The sequence below is a fragment of the Pseudorca crassidens genome, chromosome 2, assembly GCF_039906515.1.
Source record: "Pseudorca crassidens isolate mPseCra1 chromosome 2, mPseCra1.hap1, whole genome shotgun sequence".
In the NCBI taxonomy this organism is placed as follows: domain Eukaryota; kingdom Metazoa; phylum Chordata; class Mammalia; order Artiodactyla; family Delphinidae; genus Pseudorca; species Pseudorca crassidens.
The window spans coordinates 67,736,932-67,762,741 of record NC_090297.1 but is presented as its reverse complement, the minus strand read 5'-3'; the positions used below and the strand labels follow the sequence as shown (position 1 = coordinate 67,762,741).

General features: G+C 36.2%; 1 protein-coding gene and 1 pseudogene across 6 annotated transcripts in view; one reads left to right on the top strand and one right to left on the bottom strand.

Moving 5' to 3' along the window:
* The window catches only part of DNAJB4 (DnaJ heat shock protein family (Hsp40) member B4), a 40,912-nt gene that overhangs the window by 3,875 nt on the left and 11,227 nt on the right, over positions 1 to 25,810 (bottom strand). For 2 of the 6 annotated variants that reach the window (XM_067726662.1, XM_067726663.1), the window contains exon 2: positions 6,541 to 6,781. The exons of 2 other annotated variants lie outside the window; for them this stretch is intronic. In XM_067726662.1, coding sequence (XP_067582763.1) covers positions 6,541 to 6,751 — 211 coding nt within the window. In that variant the 5' untranslated portion in view covers positions 6,752 to 6,781. Of the gene's footprint in view, positions 1 to 6,540; positions 7,230 to 12,669; positions 13,224 to 25,810 lie in introns of those variants that run through there. 2 more of the 6 variants (XM_067726665.1, XM_067726660.1) reach the window with 2 other exon arrangements.
* LOC137220283 (U6 spliceosomal RNA) lies at positions 19,408 to 19,507 on the top strand (annotated as a pseudogene).

Genomic DNA, 25,810 nt, shown 5'->3' with positions numbered 1-25,810 from the left:
GTATATATAGGATGGATAAACAACAAGGTCCTACTGTATAGCACAGGGAACTGTATTCAATATCCTGTGATAAGCCATAATGGAAAAGAATATAAAAAAGAATATATATATATATATAACTGAATTACTTTGCTGTATAGCAGAAATTTACACAACATTGTAAATCAACTATACTTCAATAAAATAGAAAAATAATAATAATAAAAAATAAAAGATGTCAATTGAAATGTCTTCAGTAATCAATGCAAAATACGTAACCTAAATCTTTGAGTACCATTATAATCAGTCAGCACAAATCAATAATATAAAATACCATATTTATACTAACTATCTGTATTTCAGATCACCTTTCACTGTTTAAGAATTAAATAGAACTCATTTGTGGCAGAAAGGGAAAAAATTCTAATAACAGAAAACCCTATGAAAAAAAATTTTAGACACTAAAATTGTTATCCTATGCTAGATAACGAAATTCTTTATCTAGGCATACCATGTGATAGCATTAATTTCAACAGCATGTGAAAAGCCTGAAATCATGAGCTGTGAACTCTTTTGACATGTAAGGCCTTTGGGCTGGTTATTTCTGTCTATTATGGACAACCTGCTTCAGACCCCAAGATAGTGACCCTTTGATCCTCTTTTTTAAGCTCAACTAAGTAATAAGTAGCTCACAAGAGATTACATATTTGAAGTAGCATTTTCTACTACAAACTGAAGGAAGATTCTACTGAAACCCACAGAACAACAGTATAGTGATCTTTTAAGGGATCAATGCTGACAAGGATTTATATCATTACAGTATCAGCAAAGTTTCTGAATGAGCCTTATGGGCATTCCTGACCAAGGAAACAAGCAGGAAAAGAATATAAAAATTATGAAACTGTAAAGAAAAATTCAAGAGAATTAAACTAAGAGATTCCAATATATTTAAGCAGTGACCAATTTGAGGGCAAGAAATACATTTTATTCATTTTTGCATTACTCATGCATACAGGTCTGAAAATGACAGACGCTCATGTTTATTTATTTATTTAAATTTATTTATTTATTTTTGGCTGTGTTGGGTCTTCGTTTCTGTGTGAGGGCTTTCTCTAGTTGCAGCGAATGGGGGCCACTCTTCATCGGGTGCACGGGCCTCTCACTATCGCGGCCTCTCTTGTTGTGGAGCACAGGCTCCAGATGCGCAGGCTCAGTAGTTGTGGCTCACGGGCCCAGTTGCTCCGCGGCATGTGGGTTCCTCGCAGACCAGGGCTCGAACCCGTGCCCCCCACATTGGCAGGCAGACTCTCAACCACTGCGCTACCAGGGAAGCCCCGCTCATGTTTATTGAATAAAGGGAATGAACTAATTCTTAAAGCCTCCAAAAATAAACTTTAAAATGTATTTTGAGTGTCAAGATATTTGAGAAAAGGCAGAAGCAAAAACAATATAAAGTATAATCACACATACACATATATGAGAAATTTAATAATAAAAAATTCTACTGAAGTCACTCAGCATGATTTCACAGAGTTTTACGTGTCTTATTCTATTTGGCAACTTCCACTAAAAGGTATACATGTACTCTACTTCATCCAACAGTGTCAGATGATGTTTAAATTTTTACCTTCATCCGTGAATAGAAATCTGGAGACACAAAAAGAAATCTAACAATTTGAAAATTGTCAATATATGTATTGGATGATATATCCAAAGAGCACTCAGGGATATGCCTTGTAGAATCAGAATGACAAGTATAAGCAGGACAAGAACTTTTAACACACAGCTCATCCAAAACTTCTTTTTATAAATTTTAGTGGTATAGTTATAACTCCAAATGTTAAAAAAAGCTAGTGGCAGATTTTTTTAATGATATATATATATATCATATAACTCAAGGTCATTACCAATGTGATTAAACCAATGCTAAATTATTTCAATCACTTCATCTTTCATCCCACAAATAGAGTATAATAATTTAACAGAGTTAATAAAGTAAATTGAGTGAATTAGCCTACCCAGTCTAACCCTCTACAAGACAAAATCTAAATGTTTTAGACCTATAATGGATTCATGAAAAGAAAGAACAACATTTTAAGTTATTACATCATGGGTTTGGCTTTTCTCTAAAAGCCCTTCCTTCCTCTGCCAAAAATGGTAACTCAATCAGGATTACAGAGTCCCTGAGAAGATTCACACACTGTCTGAAGTGACGTTTATCAAACCTAACAGCTAACAATGCAGCTTTGACACTAAACAGTCAACTACGTATCCTCTATGACTGAGAAAAATCCTACCAAAATTCACACCAATACAACATGAATTATTATGCAAGTATCACTTGCATTGCCCGGCACTTGAATTGGAACAAGCCTGTCATCAACTACAGAGTCAACTCTTCACTACATACATTCTGACTGCTCATGGAAAATTTTAATATTCAGCTAGATTCCCTCTGCTATCCAAAATTTTTTCTAGACATCATCATCACTCGTGTGAGCAAGAAATGCACCCCAGAGTCAACATTTACGTATGCTGTACCGACAGCTATTATTTAAAAAACAACCAATCAACCAATTTGCAATCCAGAAACAATTATGTGTCTGGGATACTATCCATAACAATGATATCCGTTAGTTAGTTGATTAAAAGTTTATCAAAAGCAGCAGCATTGGAGAAGAATTAGGATTTCAAAGAAAAAAAAATTATAGGACTTTAAAAACTTTCTTTAAGGAGATCTAATATGTAAGAACCCAGATTTATAAAAAATACTTACAGAGTTAACTAGCATAATGAAATTCTTTAGACAGCTTTGATTCATAAAAATACAAAAAATGAGTAAATACTCATTTAAAAAAATATATAGTAAATAAATTCAGTTGATTAACTATATGAAGAACAGAAGCTGCAAGCTAGTATAAAGATTAATATACTAAACACAAATTTGATCATATAAATACTAACTTTCAGTATTTAAGTTATTGAGTAAAACATAAACAATAAAAAAAGAAGGCATAAGGAAAAAGAAATGTTAGAAAACTAGACTACTATGAAAATGTGTTATTGAAAATCTTTTTTTTTTTTTTAAGTCTTTTAATATAAACTTCTGTTGACATCACGGAACAATTCAGAACTAACCCTAAAACTTTAGGGGAGAGACTGGATCAAAATCCAATTTTCAATTTCTGTAGTTCTGTTTTTTGTTTCAAATGATTCAACTATGGAGAAACGTCTCTATATGGAAAAATAGTTTTATTTATTACATACAATAAAATTAACCCATTGTAAATATACAGTTTTAGTGAAGTTGTAGAATTGTGCAACCATCACTACAATCCAGTTATAAAACATTTCCATCAACCCAAAGAGTTCTTTCATTTCTATTTGTAGTTAATCCCTGCTCCCACCTCTAGCCCTAGGCAACCACTGATGTGCTATCTTTCTCTATAAATCTGCCTTATCCATGCATTTCATACAAATGGAGTAACAGAATATGTAGTCATTTACATCTGACTTTTTTAGCATAGTTCATGAGGTTATTCCATTTAGTAACATGTTTTATTAAATCAGTTCTTTTAATTGCTAAGTAGTATTTGTGTGTGTGTGTGTGTATACATATACAACACATTTTATCCATTCACTAAAAGATGATACTTTCGGATTTTTTCATTTGGGGCCATCACAAATGGTGCTGCTGTGAACACTCACGTACATGTCTTTCTATGGACCTATATTTTCATTTCTCTTTTACAGATTCCTAGGAGTGGAAATGCTGGGTCATATGGTACTTTCAAAACATCTCTATTTTTATTCAACCTTTAAAAAACTCAGAATTTAAAATTGTGGATATTAGAGGGGCTTCCCTGGTGGCTCACTGGTTAGGAGTCCGCCTGCCAATGCAGGGGACACGGGTTCAATCCCTGGTCCGGGAATATCCCACATGCTGCAGAGCAACTAAGCCCGTGCGCCACAAATACTGAGCCTGAGCTCTGGAGCCCAAGAGCCACAACCACTGAGCCTGTGCGCCGTAACTACTGAAGCCCGCACGCCTAGAGCTGGTGCTCCGCAACAAGAGAAGCCACCGCAGTGAGAAGCCTGAGCACCGCAACAAAGAGGAGCCCCTGCTCTCCGCAACTAGAGAAAGCCCGCGAGCAGCAACAAAGATCCAACGCAACCAAATAAATGAATTAAAAAAAACCCAAAAAAACACAACCAAGTAGATATAAAAAAAATAAAATTGTGGATATTAGAGATTTTCAAAACACAAATATACTGGGATCACTGGTTCTGGTAGGTCCTAAATATATAAATTAGCATGTTCAACTCATACAATTCTCAGTTCACGGTTCCTTATTTCCACAGTCTCAGGCCTTGCAAAAGAATGCAATAATTGGGGGAAAAAAGTATATCAGGTAAATTAGTAATGGCCCCACAGTCCTAAAATTATTGTTATGTTACTTCTAGAGAAACACATAGGGCTATGGAACCAGGCCTGCAGGCACAAACAGATCAATGACAGGCAAAGACAAAAAGTATTTTCCCACATTTTAACAGTATACGTAACCAGGTATTTTAAATAAAGGATAAGTAAATATAATGCTTTTCTGTAAAGGAAGATAATTTCTAAAACATAATCGAATAACTTTCATTTAACTGTATTTTAAAGTAACATAACTAGAGAATGATATTTCTGAATAATATATTTCAATGCTTTAAAAAACTTATTCTTCCCTATTACCTCTACTGCTTACATCAATTACCTGAGTCAAGAACAAAAAAAGATTTGGGGTACACACATGATCCTGTTTTAGTCTTTTTTAAATTCACTCACTGGTGATGCTCAGTAAAAATCAAACTGGAGAAATATCACCCAAGAAAAACACTATTAAGAGGTAATATTAAGCCAAGAAAAATGTATCATTTGGTGACTTGAAAATTCTGCAAATATCCTTAGTAAACACTGAATCTTATGGTTTAGTTATAGAGAGATTTGAGCTATTTGTGAGATGGGGATTAAATCAGTGGATATTTGCTTTTTCATGGGAATTTATTGTGTTACTGCATGTTTGTAGATTTCTTTACAAAATTACAAAATAACTTCTTCAGAAAGAGTAGTATATGGTTAGTAGTATCTCAGAATCCTGCTTAGGTTTTGAGAAGAACCAAATCATAGTATTTTGAGTAGTATGGTCATAAGGAACCAACAGGATTGAACTGCCCACTATTTGCTTTTTTCAATATTTACTTTGTAAGAACCTGACACTGCAGGTCCTCATCACACCAAAACTGGCAGCAGAAACTGCAATTTGGGGCAACTCAGATCAAAAACAAAAAACAACAACAAAAAACCCTCTACACAATCACGCTGCTTATCTAAATTTAATGTTTTAACTCAAAATAAGCAGTCGCTACTTCACTATACTTTAGGCTATATTTCTAATTAGGAAAATTTAACATTAAATGCAATAAAGGAAGCAAAAAACCCGAAAAAAGTTTTCATAACTACAATGATTTAAAAAAAAACATCTGGGGAGAAAAATTAGTAATAAAACAACTTAGTCCTGATATAAAACGTTGAAAATCCCAGAACCTGTAGAAATTGAAGTGTTGTTGTTAAATTAGCGATTTAAAATAGTCTTACTTTATAGCTACAATTATATGGAGATGATGGATAAACACTTTAAAATCCAGAATGATAAAAGGATAATCTTCAATTATTCCCATTTACTGTATTCAACTAGTTTCTGATCTCACAATCCAAGAAACAAAAGTGTGGCAGGGAGAGGAAAGGGAAGTTATCATGCCTTCCTCTATACCTAGATAGTAAAATTTTAAAAGAAATAATGTTACCTTAAAGTAAATCAATAATTGTTCTAACTAGGTGGCCATTTTAGGTCAAAAAATTATATTTCTGAGATCTCATTTTCTTGGCACACAATTACTGTTTACAATTAAGCTAAAAACTTGTTCTGGTATTTTATGACATCAGGAAAATTCTTTCCTCTCCAGGCAGAATGCCAAAAACAACTACAGCTAAATGCCTGGGCCTTCGGCTTCTCAGAGAGACGATTCTGTCCTGTTTAATTTAAACTAGCTTTGCCATAAGAAAGGCAAAAAACTTCTTTTGTTTTCGTGAATAAAATATAAACTACCCAGAATTTGAACTGCCAATCTTAAGATTTTAAATGACTAAAGAATCTTTACTGGTTCTGACAGAAAATTCTTTAGAAAACAAAACTGGTTGCATAAGGCTTTTGACACAATTTCTTAATGAGTATGGGAATTTAAGGTTTCTTTTCAAATATAATGTTAACATTATAAATCTAATGGTAGAATATACATATTACAAAATGTCAAAATCCAAAAAAAGGCAAACAAATACATTTCATTCATAGCTATATAACATTCATTCATATGATCAGAGATGAAATCTTGTTTTCATCCATTATTTGTCTTTCTACTTTTGAAATGTCAGAGAATTTAATTTAATAACCAGAAGGCTGAGAGAGAAAAAAGAGAGACAGAGCTGGAGAAACAGAAAGATGTACACTGAATACTTACCTTCCTCCCCAAACTGATCATATATTTCTCTCTTTTTAGGATCACTCAATACTTCATAAGCTTCTGCGACCTCTTTAAATTTTTCCTCTGCCTGAGGAGATTTGTTCTTGTCCGGATGAAATCTGAGGGCTTGTTTTCGGTAAGCCTTTTTAATATCTTCATCTGAAGCTCCTTTTTCAATTCCCAAAATGCAATAATAGTCTTTCCCCATTTCGAATGCCTTGAAATGAACTTAGATTCCCTTTGTGAAAGAAAACAGCGTCCCCAGTCTTAGCAATACAATGATTCTAAGAAAAATAAACCAAGCTGGGTATTTTAAAAGTTAAAGCAAATCAGCAATTCAGCTTTGCTGTCTTAAGGCAGCACGCAGACAGTGTCTCTGTATTTAATTCCTTCCCCAACAGCTCACTTACAGATAAATATACACTACACAGGAGACGGCCTCCTTCTAGATCCTCCCATTTTCACTACGTGTCTCTGTACTTTCTAGAACAGCAAATGCTACAGGACGTCACTTCCCCAGCTGCCTCTAGTCAAAGTATTGAGCTAGGTTTTCTCCTCCTCCACGATTAACTATTCATTTTCCTTCTGGCTCTACCATTTTTATGTCCTTTTTAAGAGGCCAAGTGGATTAAGAAACCAATATTTCAGCACAGAATGTCCTAACTACACATTTATTTACTCCATTCTAGGTAAGAAAGCAACAAAAAAATCATTATAGCCATTAAGTATCTTACCATTAAAATAAGTTAAAGTTATTATACAAATAAAAATACTTATTTTAGGTATATTAATTTCAACTTCAAGTTATTCAAATGTAAGGTATACAATACTAAAATATGGTTTGTTTAAATTAAAATTGTCAAATAATTTGTGTCATTTTCAAAATTCCTAGGGTCTATCAATCAGAAATGCCAGGAATTTGGCATTGTAAAAGTCTACATATCATAAATATCAAAAGCAAGGTTTTAAAGTCAGTAAAGGACTTAAATATGACTTTAGCTGATGATTTTAACTCTTTTTTTTTGTAGTATAGAAGAGTTAATAGTTCAGGCAAACTAATAACTTCTGAAAGCTTCATATCTGATTTTAGTTACTTCAACTAAAACAGAATGAGATCTGCCCTCCCCACTCCTAGGGTCACTATTTAAAGAATTTTTGTCTTGCTTCAGGAATGATAGGAGAAAGTATCAGGTTACAGACAGTAAAAACTCATGTTTCTTTTAAGACTTTAACTGGATCAGCTTAAAATCTGGATATGCTATTTATGAGGCATAATATGAGAGATATTTTTTCTTTTAAAAACGCACTTTCCCGGTTTTCCCTGGTGGTACAGTGGTTGAGAGTCCGCCTGCCGATGCAGGGGACACGGGTTCGTGCCCCAGTTCGGGAAGATCCCACATGCCGCGGAGCGGCTGGACCCGTGAGCCATGGCCGCTGAGCCTGCGCGTCCAGAGCCTGTGCTCCGCAACGGGAGAGGCCACAACAGTGAGAGGCCCGCGTACCGCAAAAAAACAAAACAAAACAAAAACAAAAAAACCCACAGTTTCCCTAATTATAAATATAAATGCTAACTGAAGATTTTGGAAAACACAGAAAGAAAAAAGAATAAAATAAAAACCTTCCTGGGCTTCCCTGGTGGCGCAGCGCAGTGGTTAAGAACCTGCCTACCAATGCAGGGGACACGGGTTTGAGCCCTGGTCCAGGAAAACCCCACATGCAGCAGAGCAGCTAAGCCTGTGTGCCACAACTACTGAGCCTGCGCTCTAGAGCCCGCGAGCCACAGCTACTGAGCCCGTATGCCACAACTACTGAAGCCCGCGTGCCTAGAGCCCGTGTTCTGCAACAAGAGAAGCCACCGCAGTGAGAAACCCGTGCATCGTAATGAGGAGTAGCCCCCACTTGCCACAACTAGAGAAAGCCTGAGCGCAGCAACGAAGACCCAGCACAGCCAAAAATAAATAAATAAATAACAAAACAAAACAAAACCTTCCTATCATACCACTTTAGGTAATCGCTGCTAAATGTTAGTGTGACATAAGAAAATGTCAAAAGAATTGTACAGAGCACTGTATTGAATATCTTAAGTCTGTAAAATTAAAAGAAAACAGAACAGTTATGAGAAAAAGTAAATGTACCTGTATGTTTAGAGTATAAAGAAAGGGTGGTGATCACATACTAACCTTTAAAAATATGGGAACACCTACTCTATACACCAATCAGCCTTACATTAATGATTCAGCAATTCTTTCATAATGTTCCTCTTTGTGCATTTTGACAGCTAGGATTTACTATTTCTCAAAACTCTAGAAACACCTTGGTATAGAAAGGTATCGTATTTATCTAGCCTACTTACAGGTTACAGAGGTTTGTCAGCTATTCAGCAATTTTTTTTAGTCCCACCAAGGAATAGTCAATGTCAAAAGATAAACTTTCAAATCCAGAAAACTTAAGGAAAAATGCTAATATCCAAAGTCACCTTAAGACTCCTGCTTTTTAAAAAAGCATATTGCAAGTTGGAATCCAGCGCAATGATCAGCATTGAGAGTAGAGTAAAAATATAATAAAAATCATCTATTCTAGAATTAATTTCCAAGAGAGTTCCTTTAAATATTTATTACCAAAGAACACTGGTATAGTAATATGAAAATTCTGAATTGTTCTGGTGGGTAATGCTGGGAACTAAAAAAAAAACAGATTCTTATCTGATTCAATCATTTTCAGAGAGCCAGAAATATTATCAGGACTTGACATATTAACTGATTTCAGAACCCAAAGGCTAGATCTTTCACATCTCTGAAAAATGCATTACATGTTAACAAATGGAAAGAAATCTGGCTCTTCACACATAGAGAACGGTGATAAAGGATTTTCATATTTTTTTTCAAATATCATAAGCACACAAAAGGATTATAGTAGTAGTGTTGAAATGCAAGAATTCCCCTCAACTTGGAAATTCCAAGTTAATACGGAAGAAATTATAATTTTAAGACTTTAAATAGTAAAATAATCTAGCTAGGTTTTGGTAAAATAATCTAGCTAGGTTTTGGTAAAATGAGCAGTGTAAATAATTCTTTCAAACATTTGGGAATGGTTATTTAAAATGATTTTAGAAGCACTGTAAATATACCTGGAAATTTCTTAAGAAATAATTCAAAGAAAAAATTATATATACAAATATACCCATTGCAATTACACGCAATAGGGTAATGGATCAATGTGGTCATTATTATACTACATAGTACTTGAGAGACATTTTACTCTTACATACACTTAAAAGTTGAAAATCCATTACACAGTCACTTTACATTCAATCTTCTTCATCCAAGTTTGTTTGAGATGAGATGAATGTGGGTTGTTGTTTTGGGGGGGATGGGGGGGCGCAAGAGCAATTGTCATCCCTGTAAATAATTATCATGACAAAAATAGAGTGTGTAAAGCAAAGAGTAATGGCAGCCTGTAGGGAAAATGGAGCAGAGATGTAAGCAAAGCTCATCTAATAAGTGTGCTTTTAAAAGTAAAAATAAAAACAAAAAAATTACATAATAAGTCTATTTGAAACACTGTTTAAAAATCACATAAATCAGTGCTTATTTAATTTTATAGGTATGTGTATGTGTGGCAGAAAATTTGAAGAGAACAAAAACTAACGAGTTAGGAACACCCTTTTTTTTTTCTTTAATTTCTTTAAGGCTGCTATATTTTTAACAAGGATATGAAATTAGTGTTTGTATTTTTTTATTTTTATTACTCAAACATTGATGAGATTATTCCATGAAAACACAATTCTCTTCCCTTTATTAAAAGAAAATTACAAAGAGTGAGATTCTTCTTTTTAATGTTTATAGTTTACAAGGTCAAGTTCTCATGCTGGGGTAGACGTGGTTCATCTCTAACTGAAAGACAAGTTACAATGTATTTTAAAGAAATGATTTTAATTTTTTCAATAAAATCATAAAACTTAAGTATGTTTATTATTTTGTTTATAAAAGTTAATAGCAACAAAACTTTTGTGCTTAATAATATATTTGAGGGAAGTGTATCACTCTCTTTTAGGGAGTCGAGGGCCAGAATTAAGTAAATATTCTAATGACATTACATTTTATTTTTAATAACTTTAATAAAACGTCCTTATTTGGGATATTATGCTTTAATAAGTACAGAGAAATTATTTTTACAGAAGTATGTGTCCTTTCTGATTTTATCACCACAGTTTAAATATTAAACATGTTTAGAGAATGAGAGCTAAAGATAATAGTATTTTAACTACAAAAAAACCCCCTGGGGCTTCCTTGGTGGCGCAGTGGTTGAGAGTCTGCCTGCCGATGTAGGGCACACGGGTTCGTGCCCCGGTCCAGGAGGATCCCACATGCCGCGGAGCGGCTGGGCCCGTGAGCCATGGCCGCTGAGCCTGCACGTCCGGAGCCTGTGCTCCGCAACGGGAGAGGCCCGCGTACCGCAAAAAAAAAAAAAAAACCCTGAAAGTATAAAACTAGTCATTCAACTGATACAATCTTCACCTTCTACTTTGGCTTTATTCACAGACAATAAAAAAGTAAGTTTTATTTCTTCAATTCACAAATCATTTCTCAGTTTACAAGAAAATTAGTACAGATAAAGACAGTAAGCCTTCTAGAGTCTCAGAAGAAATTACTATTAAAATTTAGATCATCACAGCAATACTTGAATACAAATGATTTCTAATAGTTTACCGTTGTTCCTGCTGAAAACTTTTTCTGTCAATATTTAGTTAACTCGGTACATTCAGAACTGAAATTTCTCATTTAGTATTAATATTAGTAAATTATGACTTCCATTCCCTGATACTTCTTATCCAAGAATAAGCAAACTGAGGCTCTATTATACCTTGTTAACAGTGCTTGAGATATTTGAATAGTGGTTATAAAATTTGCTAAGGTTTATCAGGGAATATTGACAGTGTAGTAGGTAAAAGCACAGACTTTGGAGACAGACTGCCTGTATTAGAATCCTGGCAACACCACTTACTAGTTGTGTGGCCTTGGACTTAACCGTTCTGTGCCTCAGTTTCCTTATCTGTCCAATGGGATTAACATTAACACCTACTTTGCAGGGCTGTTATGAGGATTAAATGAGATAAATGTTTGATGCACTTAAATGTGGATAGTGCAGTCCATGCAAGTGTTAGCTACTGTAATGATAAAAATGATTTCATCATATGAACTAGAAGAATTTTTTCCTGGAAAAATGATTACTATACCATATGTATAACAAAATGCCCTTATTTACAAGCATATACATCCACTCACAGAAAAGCTATCCAACTAAGAAGAATTGGCTTTTTCCAAATATTCCAGTTATTTTCTACTTACTCATCTTGACTCTCTGTTAAATTTAGAATCATTAAGACATCATATAGGTAGCATCCATTGTATTCAAATGCAGTGTATTTCAAATACCGTACCAAGACAGTGTGGTATTGGTGAAAGAACAATAGATCAGGAAAGGCAAAAAGGTCAATAAAACAGAATAGGGAGCCCAGAAATAGACTCATGTAAGTATAGTTAACTGATCTTTGACAAAGGATTGAAGGCAATATAATAGAGAAAAAATAGTGTTTGAACAACTGGACATCCACTTGCAAAGAAATGACTCTAGATACAGACTTTATACCCTTCACAAAAATTAACTCAAAATGGATCACAGACGTAAACGTAAAATGCAAATGATAAAACTCCTAGAACATAGGAAAAAATCTAGATGACCTTGGGTTTGGCAATGTTTTTTAAATATGATACCAAAGGAACAATTCATGAAAGAAAGAATTCATAAGCTGGATTTTGTTAAAATTACAATTTTCTGTTGACAAAGACACTGTCAAAAGAATGAAAAGGCAAGCCACAGACTGGAAGAAAATATTTCAAAAGACATATCTGGTAAAGGACTGTTATCCAAAATACATAAAGAACTCCAAAACTCAACAATAAGAAAACAAACAACTCAGTTAAAAAATGGGTTAACATTTTTTAGACCTTAACAGACACCTCACCAAAGAAGATATACAGATGGCAAATAAGCATAGGAAAAGATGCTCCACAATGTATGTCATCAGGGAAATGCATATTAAAACAATAAGATACCATAACACACCTACTAGAATGGCAAAAATCCAGAACACTGGCAATACCAAATGCTGGCGTAGAGCAACAGGAACTCTCTTTCATTGATGACAGGAATGTCTTCCACTTTGGAAGAAAGTTTGGTGATTTCTTACAAAAAATACATCCATCATGTGGTCTGGTAATCGTGCTTCTTGGTATTTACACAAAGGAGTTGAAAACCAATATCCACACAAAAACCTGCACATGAATGTTTATAGCAGCTTTATTCATAACTGCCAAAACTTGGAAGCAACCAAGATGTCCTTCAGTAGGTGAATAGATAAACTGTGGTAAAATCCCATTCAGGCAATGGAACACTATTCAGCACTAAACAGAAATGAGTTTAAAAAATAATAATTTTTTAAAATAATTAATTAATTAATGGCTGTGTTGGGTCTTCGTTTCTGTGCAAGGGCTTTCTCTAGTTGTGGCAAGAAGGGGCCACTCTTCATCGCACGCGCAGGCTCAGTAATTGTGGCTCACGGGCCCAGTTGCTCTGCGGCACGTGGGATCTTCCCAGACCAGGGCTCGAACCCGTGTCCCCTGCATTGGCAGGCAGAAAAAAATAATAAATATAAAAACAAGAAAATATAAAGAAATGAGCTATCAAGCCATATAAAAACATGGAGGAAACTTAAATAAGTGCATATTACTAAGTGAAAGAAGCCAGTCTGAAAAGGCTACATACTATGTAACATTTTGCAAAGGCAAAACTATGGAGACAATAAAAAGATCAGTGGTTGCCAGGGGTTAGTGGAAAGGGAAGGATCAATAGGTGGAGTACAGAGGATTTTAAGGTAGTGAAACTACTCAGTATAATACTGAATGGTAGGCAAATGTCATTATATATTTGTCCAAACCCATAGAATATACAACTCCAAGAGTGAAACCTAATGTAAATTATGGACTCTGGGTGATAATAATGTATCAATATAAGTTCATCGTTCCATCTAGTGGGAGATGTTGATAATGGGGGGGGGGCTATGCATGTTTAGAAACAGGAGGTTTATGGGAAATCTTTGCACCTTCCACTCAATCGTGCTGTGATCATAAAACTGATCGAAAAAATAAAGCCTATTTGTCAATTTAAAAATAAATGGATAAAAAGTTGTGTTTATATTTTTAAAATATATATCTTTGATTTGAGAGTCAGAAAATCCCTCCAGCCTTGATTTCTGTTGCTGCCTCATATACCTCAATCGTACTATATTACTTGAAAGATGCCTAGGGAAAACTATTATTTATCACTGAATCGTCAATTCCTACTAGTGGACTAGCATAAAGGGGCTACAAATGTCTAAAGTATAAGTTAAATAATAAAGACTTAAGCATTTCAATGCTTGGTTCCTAATCTCAGCTCTGCCATTTAGTAGGTAATTTAGGCAAATCATTTAATTTCTTTGAATTCCTATCTCACACATGTTATTGTGAGAATCAAATAATACACATGAAAGCACTAAAATTTATATAATGACGTATACATATAAGTTGTTTTCATTATTTTAAGCTATACAAACTATTCTGCTACCACTTGAAGGTCTATTGACCAATCATCTCTCTTTACTGAGGAAATTTTACTTGGTATAATGCATTAGAGTAACTACCAGAATCACCCCCAAAGGACTCAGGCAGGTATCCTCTAAGATCATGCCCCTTGCCATGTTCCCTTTTCAGACCTTCATCACTGAATTTTAGTCTCTTAGTATTAAAAAAATAACTGTGGGGCTTCCCTGGTGGCGCAGTGGTTGAGAGTCTGCCTGCCGATGCAGGGGACACGGGTTTGTGCTCCGGTCTGGGAGGATCCCACATGCCGCGGAGCGGCTGGGCCCGTGAGCCATGGCCGCTGAGCCTGCGCTCCGCAACGGGAGAGGCCACAACAGTGAGAGGCCCGCGTACCGCCAAAAAACAACAACAACAACAAAACTGTGCTATGTCTTCTCTGTAATAATAACAGTTATATATTAGTTTACAGTTTATCAAACACTTCCGTATGCTTTCCCATATGTAATCTATATATATGCACACACATCTGATATTAAAAGTAGTGATAAGATTTCAAAGAGCTTTTCAATGGCTAGCAATTTAATAGTGAGTTAAGATATTTTTTAATTTTTTTTTTAATTTACTTATTTATTTATTTTTGGCTGTGTTGGGTCTTTGTTACTGCGTGCAGGCTTTCTCTAGTTGCGGTGAGCGGGGGCTACTCTTCGTTGCGGTGTGCGGGCTTCTCCTTGTGGTGGCTTCTCTTGTTGTGGAGCACAGGCTCTAGGCGCACGTACTTCAGTAGTTGTGGCACGTGAGTTCAGTAGTTATGGCTCATGGGCTCTAGAGCTCAGGCTCAGTAGCTGCGGCACACGGGCTTAGTTGCTCCGCAGCATGTGGGATCTTCCTGGACCAGGGCTTGAACCTGTGTCCCCTGCACTGGCAGGCAGATTCTTAACCATTGCACCACCAGGGAAGCCTGAGTTAAGATATTTTAAACAATACTTAAATAGACATTGTTCCAATATTAACATAAGGAGTACTACCAGGCTGGTGTCCTAATATTTGGCCTGCGTTTTAGATAATACCTAAATAATTACATATAATCAAACTATGGCCATCTAATAATAGAATATATTTTACCTCTACATTTTATACTTTCCTAAAAGTCCTTCCAGCACTGAGGAATCATTATCATAGATTTCTTATAGCAAATTGCTTGACTGCTAGTTTGGAACTTAGATTCTATATTCTCATTCCTGTGGAAAGGCTTCAAATTTTGAGCATAAGTTATAAAACCTAAAAATTTTGTCATGGCTACAAATGCAACTTTAACTTTAGGGAAAAAAATTAAAAATTTTTGAAAAGATTCATTTCTTACTCCATCCACGTTTACAAAACAGAAAAAGCAAACTTAAGGCAAGTGTCTTTAAGTCATTAAATGCCATCTACTTAAAATTAAACTGTTCTAGAAACCCTGTCTTTTTTCTTAACGATAAATGTCCTTCTTTGGGTAACTACAGTAATTTGGACTTGAATTTGGAATTAGGCAGTCAATAATAGCATGTGAGTGCCCATTTTACAGTATCTGATGGCTATGACCATAGGGAACATTCTCCATTAATAAAGTATCTCAATCATTCAGCAAATGTTTACTGAGTGCATACTATGTGCTATAAACTAGACAGACAATATCCTTGCTCTCATTCAACTCATATTCTGGTGGGAGAAGACAACCAATAAACAAGTTAAAAAATAAATAATAAAATTTCAGATAATTTGAAGTACCTTAAAGAAAAATTTTAAATGTTGGTAAGACAGAGATGGAAAGTGGCTACTTTAGCCAGGGTGGTCAGGGAAGCCCTCTCTTTTTAGCTCCCTTTTAAAAATTATACTAAAATTTTGGCACTAGGGTAGGTAGTTATTTTGGCTAGAGGAAAAGAAGAAAGTCTGGGTATCATACTTTAAAAAATATAATGCTTTCAGAAAAGCAAATGGCCTGGTAAGGAGTTCTTAATGACCTCTTTGATTCTATTATCGAGATGTATTCAGCTCTCATCATCTTTTCCATTTATTCCCATTCCCCATGTACAAATCTGTACATATCCCTTCAAATCTATAGCTGACAATCAAATTAGTTTGATACAAAGACAGTAAACAATTAAAGGCCAAATAGGTGTTATGTAACTATTATAGGAGTAAAGGGACCATTGAGGCAGAGAGGAAAGAGCATCAAACTTGGAATGAGTGGATTTGGTTCCAGTATTCTTAGTTTTGCTACTCAGCGTTTATACAAAGTTCTGGAAAAATCAGGTATTATTCCCTTATTCTCCAAAATGAATAACATCATCCACCTCATTAGACTGACATATAGAATGAGACAATATGGAAAGGGCTTTACGAAAAGTAAAATACTATACAAATGTTAATTATATGCTCATTTTGGGCAGAGTGGTGGGGATGGGAAAGGTTTCAGAAAAAAAAAAAAAAGTGAGGATCTTGAAAGATTGATACAATTTAGAAAGAAAGAGAGGAAGGGGGAGGGTTTGTGATTTGGACCAAGAACTCAAAGCCCAGAAGCAAAAAGCATAAAATCATTTGATACAGCAAAAAGAGTGGTCAGATTAAATCGTATGATTTAGGAAGCTGACAGATAAAAGTTACGGTCAGATTGCTGAAAGTTTTGAATGTCACTTTTTTACTTAATGACTGCTCGTTCATGTTCTTCAAAAAGTGCTAAAAAAAAAAAAAGTGCTAACTTCTTAGGTCTTTGAAATAAACTTTATTCAAAAGCTTGCTTCATTTCTTAAGTGCCAATTTACTTTGAAGCTAGTGAAATTACTTTTTTAGTTGTCTTACTAAGCTAGTGAAATTAATTCTATTAAGGTAAAAAATTTCATTAATGTTTGTAAGCTTCCAAGAGCACCAGTAAAAGATGTCGAACTAACCTAAAAAGTTGATAGGAAGAAGAGCTTTATCAATCATAATTCGCCTTGGAATACTGTCTATACCGCCTAAATTTCCCAGTACTTTAATCACTATAGTTATATTAGTAATTCCCAAGTTTTGATTCTGTGTCATTGCTTTTTTTTTCTTGTGCCAGTCTTCTCTGTGTATTTTATTTATTTAATTATTTAAAATTTTTGGTGTACTATATGTGTACTTCAAATTTATGAATTTATGGCTTTGTTGGGTCTTCGTTGCTGCACACGGGCTTTCTCTAGTTGTGGTGAGCGGCGGCTACTCTTTGTTGCAGTGCACAGGCTTTTCACTGAGGTGGCTTCTCTTGTTGCGGAGCATGAGCTCTAGGCACACAGGCTTCAGTAGTTGTGGCACACAGGCTCAGTAGTTGTGGCACGCAGGCTCAGTAGTTGTGGCACACAGGCTTAGTTGCTCCACGGCACGTGGGATCTTCCCGGACCAGGGATCGAACCCATGTCCCCTGCATTGTGGGGACTGCTCTTCATTGCAGTGCATGGGCTTCTCATTTCTCATTCCGGTGGCTTCTCTTGTTGTGGAGCATGGGCTCTTGGCACACAGGCTCAGTAGTTGTGGGGTGTGGGCTCAGTAGTTGTGGTGCACGGGCTTAGTTGCTCCACGGCATGTAGGATCTTCCCAGACCAGGGCTTGAACCTGTGTCCCCTGCATTGGTAGGTGGATTCTTAACCACTGCGCCACCAGGGAAGTCCTTCATTGCTTGATTTTACAATACTTTTCCTGGCACAAAGCACTATAATAGAATTTACACATTCAATTTGACCAATTTAACAGTATTTACTGTTAAAATTTAAAGATTTAAAATAATATTAAAACAAATTTTTAAAGTACATGCCTTTAAAATAAATAAAACTGCTTTAATCATTTTATAAAAAATACTAGAGTTATCTGGAGATACCCAGGCATAAGAAATATTTTCTGCTTTTTAAAAAAGCATTTCCTTTTTGGGGAGTGTAGAACTGATTTTATTCTGTGGTGATATTAAAAAGTTTCCTAATACAATAGCCCAATAATAACTTGCCCTTCTTTCTAACCCTCTTTTATAAGAAGTTACTGAAAAGCTTACCACAGGACTAATGAATATACAGTGAGCTAATCTCATACTTTCCTAACATCTTAGAATTAAAGTGTTCTGGGACTTCCCTGGTGGTCCAGTGGTTGGGACTCCGCACTTCTACTGCAGGGGGTGTGGGTTCAATCCCTGGTGGGGGAACTGGGATCCTGCATGCCGCGTAGTGTGGCCCCCCCCACATTTTTTTTAATTAATAAAAAAAAAAGAAAGTGTCTGTACAATATTTTTCAATATTGAATCAGAAAGCCAAAAGAAACTATAGAGTTTCTAGGTCACTTTAAATAGGTGTTGTAAATTGGTACTTGATTATGTTGAAAGATCACATAACTTAGAGTAGTGCTGTCCAGCAGCGAGCTACAAATAAAGTGAGCTGCAAATGCAAGCCACATGTGTTACTGAAACATTTTTATAATCCACATTTTAATAAAAGAAATGTGAAATTTTAATAATGTATATATTTAACTCAATAAATCTAAGATATCATATACTACAACATGTAGTCAATAAAAAATTATCAGTAAGATATATTTTACAATTCTTTTTTTTGTACTAAGTCTTCAGAATCCAGTGTGAATTTTACACTTACACAACATCTCAGTTCAGACAGCCACATTTCAGGCACTTGCCTTCATGTGGCTAGTGACTACTGTATTAGACAGTGTAGATCTAGAGGTTCCTTCCAATTCCCACTGCTATGATCCAACTTTTCAGAAACCTTAACCTATAAACTTAAGTATATCATACATACACATCTCTGACATGCATATTTAGGGAAAACCAAATCTTAACAGATGAATAATAAAGAAAAGTTCATTTCTGGGAATTCCCTGGTGGTCCAGTAGTTCGGACTCCACGCTTAGGTAACTAAGATCCCACAAGCCATGCTGCGTGGCCAAAAATAAAATAAAATTTGGGCTTCCCTGGTGGCGCAGTGGTTGAGAGTCCACCTGCCGATGCAGGGAACGCGGGTTTGTGCCCCGGTCCGGGAGGATCCCACATGCCATGGAGCGGCTGGGCCCGTGAGCCATGGCCGCTGAGCCTGCGCGTCCGGAGCCTGTGCTCCGCAATGGGAGAGGCCACAGCAGTGAGAGGCCCACATACCGCAAAAAAATAAAATAATAAAATAAAATAAAATTTTTAAAAAGTTCATTTTTACTCATAAAATAGTATTCCAGTGCTGACTTCAGCTGTACATATAATTGGCATAATACAGAGAAGATTAGTATGGCCCCTGCCCAAGGATAATATGCAAATTCGTGAAGCATTATATATTTTAAAAAAGATAGAGGGAATTCCCTGGCAGTCCAGTGGTTAGGACTCCAAGTTCTCACTGCTGAGGGCCCAGGTTCAATCCCTGGTTGGGGAAGTAGGATCCCACAAGTTGCGGGGCACGGCTAAAAAAAAAAAAAGATAAATATGTGAGGTGATGGATGTTTCAATTAGAGGGGAGAAGTCCTTTCACAGTGTATACATATATCAAATTTTCACAATGCACACTTTAAATATCTTACAATATTGTCAATTATATCTCAGTAAAGTTGAAAAACAAAACATCCCATTTTTCATCTGCAAAAAAAGGACTTTTTGTGAGGACTTTTTCAAAGTAATACTTTACTTTTAGGGTAAAGTAGTGGGGATGGTTCTATTTACACATGCTCACTCAGTATATGCTTTCACAGTGTTGAAAGTAAAAGCAACACTGGGAAATGAGGAATTTATGCGATTTTCACTTTATTCTTTTCTAAAGTTTCTCCTCTCACAAGTAGCTAGGGAAGGCATCAGAATCACCTGGAAAACTTAACTGGCTGGCCAGAGAGGAGAGCACTCTGTGGCCAAAGTGAAACCAACAGCTCCTCAGGGTAAGACAAGTAGTAGAGGGAAAAAAAAATGATTGTAGCCCAGAGGTAAAGCAGGAAAGGAGAGGATAGCTGCTGTTTCGCCAAACTGTTAGGCTCTTAGGCAAGATTGCAATAAACTGATTATCTCGCAAGTTTGTTTAGCTCTCCAACTGTTTACAACTCAATAATATGATTTATTTTTTTGGCCGTGCTGCATGGCATGCAGAACTTCCCCAACCAGGGATTGAACCATGCCCCCTGGAAGTCTTAACCACTGGACCACCAGGGAAGTCCCTAAAATGATTTATTTTAAATTTAAATCAGTACCTAACCTTAAGTATGAAATATCTTTATAATACGTTGCACCTGTGAAGGCATAACTAATTAAACCTCTGCTACTGTGGAGACTAAAATATGATTCAAAGACTTTATTGCTACGTACCAAATATTAAGTATTAGCACATGTATAAAATAAGCCAACTTGTTGTATAGTATCCACCAACTGCTATAAAATTAGGCCATCGACTGCCTAACTCCAAATACAATGAGCCCAAAGTACTGTAATTGCTTAAAGGAGGACATTTATAGGTAAAAGAAAAAGTAGGATTTCAAGAATAATTTAAGTGGATGGGTTTTAATGTTTGAGTTTTTAATATTTTAAAATATAGCCTTTTATTATTAGGCTAAATCAGCAAGTAAAGGCAACAGTTACTGAGATCAAAACAGTCTAAGTCATGATCCCTTCCCATACAATATAAACATAAAATAGTACCTATTGTCTATTGCTGCTTTCCCCATACAGTGGCAGAGTTGAGTAGTTGTAGCAGAGACTGTGTGGCCCACAAAGCCTAAAAATTTACTGTTTGGCCCTTAAGAGAAAATGTTTGCCAACCCCTGCTTTATACAAATTATCCTTTAACTGGAGGGAGAGGGCAGGCTAAAGCAGCAGTGAACACAATAAAATTTTGTTATATCTAGCAAATTAAAAAAAAAAAGTTTTCACCGTAAACACTTAAGCTTATAAAACATCAGCCTGGCTGATGGTAAAATAAAACTTGTAAACTAAAATTCTCAACCTGGGCATGTTCGCTAAGGGGAATATATTAGAAAACTTAGGGTAGTGAAGTGAGATGTTTATCAAGAGGGGCATGCTGTCTCAGCATCTCCATTTTTGATGAGACCTAAACCCCACCCCCACCCCTTAGTGTGACACTAATGGACACTCAAGTTTGGAAACTACTGATTTAGACACAACTCAGAGTTTTATTAGCTTGCGAAAAAACAATTTGCTTTTCTCTTAAATCAAAAGGATAAATTTTGTAAATGGGGGGTAAAATGGTTTCAATTTTTATTTTAACTACAATTTTAGAAAACCGCATACTGCAAATGTAAAGAATATAAAGAACGGATCTTAGTACCTTGTAGGAATCTAGATGGTCATTCCAATTAAAATTAGTCTTGCTTTTTTATTCCCATTGCAAAGATAGAAAAACACAGTGCTCAGATTGTAGCTGGAACATTGGCACCCCATATATGTTTATAGAATAAAAGTCTCCATATCAATATAGTGATTAATATTAATGCCATTGAGCTGAGTCATGCAGTTTTTAAATTATATTTGCCTATCCCCAATTTCTCATTGGAATCTAACAGAACTAATCATACCTCTAATCATACCTCTATATTGTTCAGCTTGACCATCTAACTCATCACTCCTGGCCATAAATGACTTTGGCTGGTTCCCAAAGTCAAATTTATCCTGTCTCATTATTTAACATATTTATATTCTATAAAGTTGCGTGAATGCTGAATTTTAGCAAATACTGAATCATTGCCCCTAAGGGAAATGCTGGGTTAAGTCAACTCATGAACACATAACCTTGTTTCCCATTTATTTCTGTAATGAAGACACTTTATTTATTATAACACTGAACTCATGGTCAAATAGCAGTGTAACTCCTACCTGAATGAAGCTTATCTAACACATGTATTCCCTCCATAAGGCACATCACAGACTTCTTGCGCTTAGGAACGTCAGACAGCACTTCAGCACCACATTCAAACATCTCTTTAAACAGTAAAATCACCAAAAAAAAGGCACGAAAATGCAAAAAATGCAAAACTGCACTAAATAGACTACAAAGACTAGTTAAAGAGAGCTGAAATAAGAAGGCTAAGCACTGCCTTGTTGGATATCAGCTGGGAACATAAGACAAATTTTTTTTGCTGCTCAGCTCATGCACATGCATGTGCAAATGGCCAATAAAGCACCCTGGATTTCAGGGTTACAAATAAATTTTAGTGAGTGGGCAAATTTGAAAGTAAAGAACTGGTGAATATGAAGGATCAACTGTATGTACTACTACTGATAATCTAAATTAATTATGATCATTTAAAAAATTATTTTTAAGCAACAGCAAAATGAAAACTACACAGTCACCCAAAATAATGTCTTTAAAGTAATATTTCTTTCGTATGTATAAATTGAGTGGGGTGTGTATGTATGTGTGTATTTCCCTCTTCCCCACTCCATACTCAGCTTAGTACTACTTGGAGACTCAGTCTCTAACTGGGCAAATCTGATCCCAACTTGGGTTAGGTTCCACTGAACACAAGTTCCCACATTTTTCTCAGTATCTCTACCACTTATCACAACTACATAACCATCTGCTTGCTTATGCCCTACTCACTGGGTTGTAGCCTCCCTACAACCCAGTTTTTTGTTTTTTGGGGTTTTTTTCTTTTTTTTAGAACATTTTCCTAGTATAAAGCCTTGTTATACATTGCTGTTCAATTAACTTTTACTGAGCGAATAATTCAATGAAATGAGAAATTACAAGGACCTAAAGTATGATGACTATGATATAAAAAGACAAATGGGCAAATTTAATAGAGGTAGAATACATACAATTTGCCAACCAACTTTATGTGGGGGATTTGGAAGGATTTTAGATTGCCCTGGTTTCTTCTTCGTTTTCTTTTTGTTTGTTTGTTTGTTTGTGGTACGCGGGCCTCTCACTGTTGTGGCCTCTCCTGTTGCGCAGCACAGGCTCTGGATGCGCAGGCTCAGCAGCCATGGCCCACTGGCCCAGACGCCCCGTGGCACGTGAGATCTTCCCGGACCGGGGCACGAACCCGCGTCCCCTGCATCGGCAGGCGGACTCTCAACCACTGCGCCACCAGGGAAGCCCCTTTGTTGTTGTTGTTGTTTTTTTTTTTGGCCATGTGGCTTGCGAGATCTTCCCTGACCAGGGAGTGAACCCAGGCCACATCAGTGAAAGCCCGGAATCCTAACCATTAGGCCAAAGGTATGCAGAGTTGTGCTACTAATTAAAGTATAGAATATAGGAAGAGTACATTTGAAGAAAAGATGAGTTCCATTTAGTTTCCTATAACCGCTTCACCTATGCTACTTCTTTTTTTTTTTTTTTTTAATTTATTTGGTTGTGCCGGGTCTTAGCTGTGGCATGCGAACTCTTAACTGTGGCATGCATGTGGGATCTAGTTCCTTGACCAGGGATCAAACCCAGGCCCCTTGCACTGGGAGTGCAGAGTCTTAACCACTGTGCCACCAGGGAAGTCCCTATGCTACTTCTATACTTGGAAAATTTTATTGCTTGATAAAACTGCCTTCCTAATTACTACCTGTGTTGGAATAACTTGTTCCAACTATAATGTAAGATCATACAGGGCAAGGTTTATTTACTTTTTGACTCCTAAAAACCTAGCACAACAATATTCAATTGAATTGAATGTGGATGAAGATGTCCAGGAGACAGTTGGATATTCTAAACTGGGGCTTAGGAAAGAAGTTTTAGCTGGAGATAAAGATTTAGAAAAGATCATAACACAGGTGTTATTTTAAAGGGTAGAAGAATAATTTTTGAAAGAATCAAAGCCAGAACTTTGGGATACCAGCATTTAGGGGACACATCAATCAAGAGGAAAAAATGAAAAACACTAAGAAGGAACAATCAGAGATCAACCAGGTGAGAATGGTATGGCAGACACTATTGATTATGAACCACAAAGCCATTCCTATCTTCTTTCTGGATAACAGATATCTAGTTTCTTCCAGAATAGAGTAATGAACTCAAGGAAGGTCAGTGCCTCCGCCAGCCCCTGGGGAATGACTCATGGTTAGTTTAAGTCAATCATAGTAATCACATTTCCTTTTGCCAGTGACTGGGGTAGGGGTGGCCAATGAGATGTAAGTGAAATGCTTTGGGGAACTCTGGGGGAGACTGTCTTCCCCATAAAGAGATACCTACCCCAGAGAAACCCCAGCACCGACTGCCTTTCTGCTTTGGGATGATTAAACTATGGTGCTTGCTATCTTACAATCCTGAAGGTAAACATCTGTGACACAGTGAGAATGCTAGAGTACAAAGAAAGCAAGAGCCTGGGTCCTTGATAGTGTTGTTGCATCCCTTAATCAATATTAGAACCATCTATCATTGGTCTTATTGTTAAAGAAATTCTGTTACTTGGAGCTGAAAACATCTTGATATCACTGGTGTCCCGAAACCAAAAGGAGGACAGTGTTTCATGAAGGATATAGGAAAGTCAAGAAGGGTGATAGAAAAGTACCCACTAGAGTGCGAATGATTTTTGTTTCAGTAGTTATAGCTAATCATAGTAAGCACTCGAACATTAACTATGTGCAAGCATTATTCTAAAACTTAATACATATAACCTCATTTAATCTTTCACAACAATCCTATGATGTAGATGGAATTGTGGGCAATGAAAGCAAAAGCCAGAATCCAGTGAATTGAACAATAAGAGAGAGATGAAAATAGAATAGTAAATTTAAGCTTTTAAAGAAAGTCATCTGAGGGAAGAAGAGAGAGTTGTAATAAAGTAGGGATAAAGAAAGTTTTAAGATGGTCAAGTGAGGGACATCCCTGGTGGCACAGTGGTTAAAAATCCGCTTGCCGATGCAGGGGACATGGGTTCGATCCCTGGTCTGGGAAGATCCCACATGCCACAGAGCAACTAAGCCCGTGCGCCACAACTACTCAGCCTTCGCTCTAGAGCCTGCGAGCCACAACTGCTGAGCCCACGCACCGCAACTACTGAAGCCCATGCTCTGTAACAAGAGAAGCCACCACAATGAGAAGCCCACACACCACAATGAAGAGTATCCCCCCGCTCGCTGCAGATAGAGAAAGCCCACGTGCAGCAACAAAGACCCAATGCAGCCAAAAAAAAAAAAAAAAAAGATGGTCGAGAGAAAAAAATATAGAGGAAAATGATATATATATATATATAAATACATAAGAAATGAAATAATTGTTTAATTAAGGTCTCAGAGGAAATAGGAGGGAGGAGGGTTTGGTGCCAAGATTGGAAATAGATGAAATTTGAACAAAATAAGAAGTAGGGCTCTGAGATTAAGAGAAAATAAATAAGGAAAAAATTATAAATTTGAAGGCAAGAGGACTAGGAAGACTAAAAAGTTTATAGATGCTATCAATCCTCTTAAAATTTTTTAAAAAGGACATCTGCAACTAAGGAGTTGAGAATAAAAGTAGGGCATTTGACACAGAATGGTAATGGTTTGACATAGCAGTTAAGTGAACTAGGAAGGAAACTAATCAGAAACAAGTAAAGGATTACTAAATCTCACTGAGGACCTAGCCAAAACCAGAAACCATGATAAGATGAATCAATATTCATTTTATTCATTTCTTCATAAACATTTTATTAAGGATTTTCCATATGCCAAGGCACCTTCC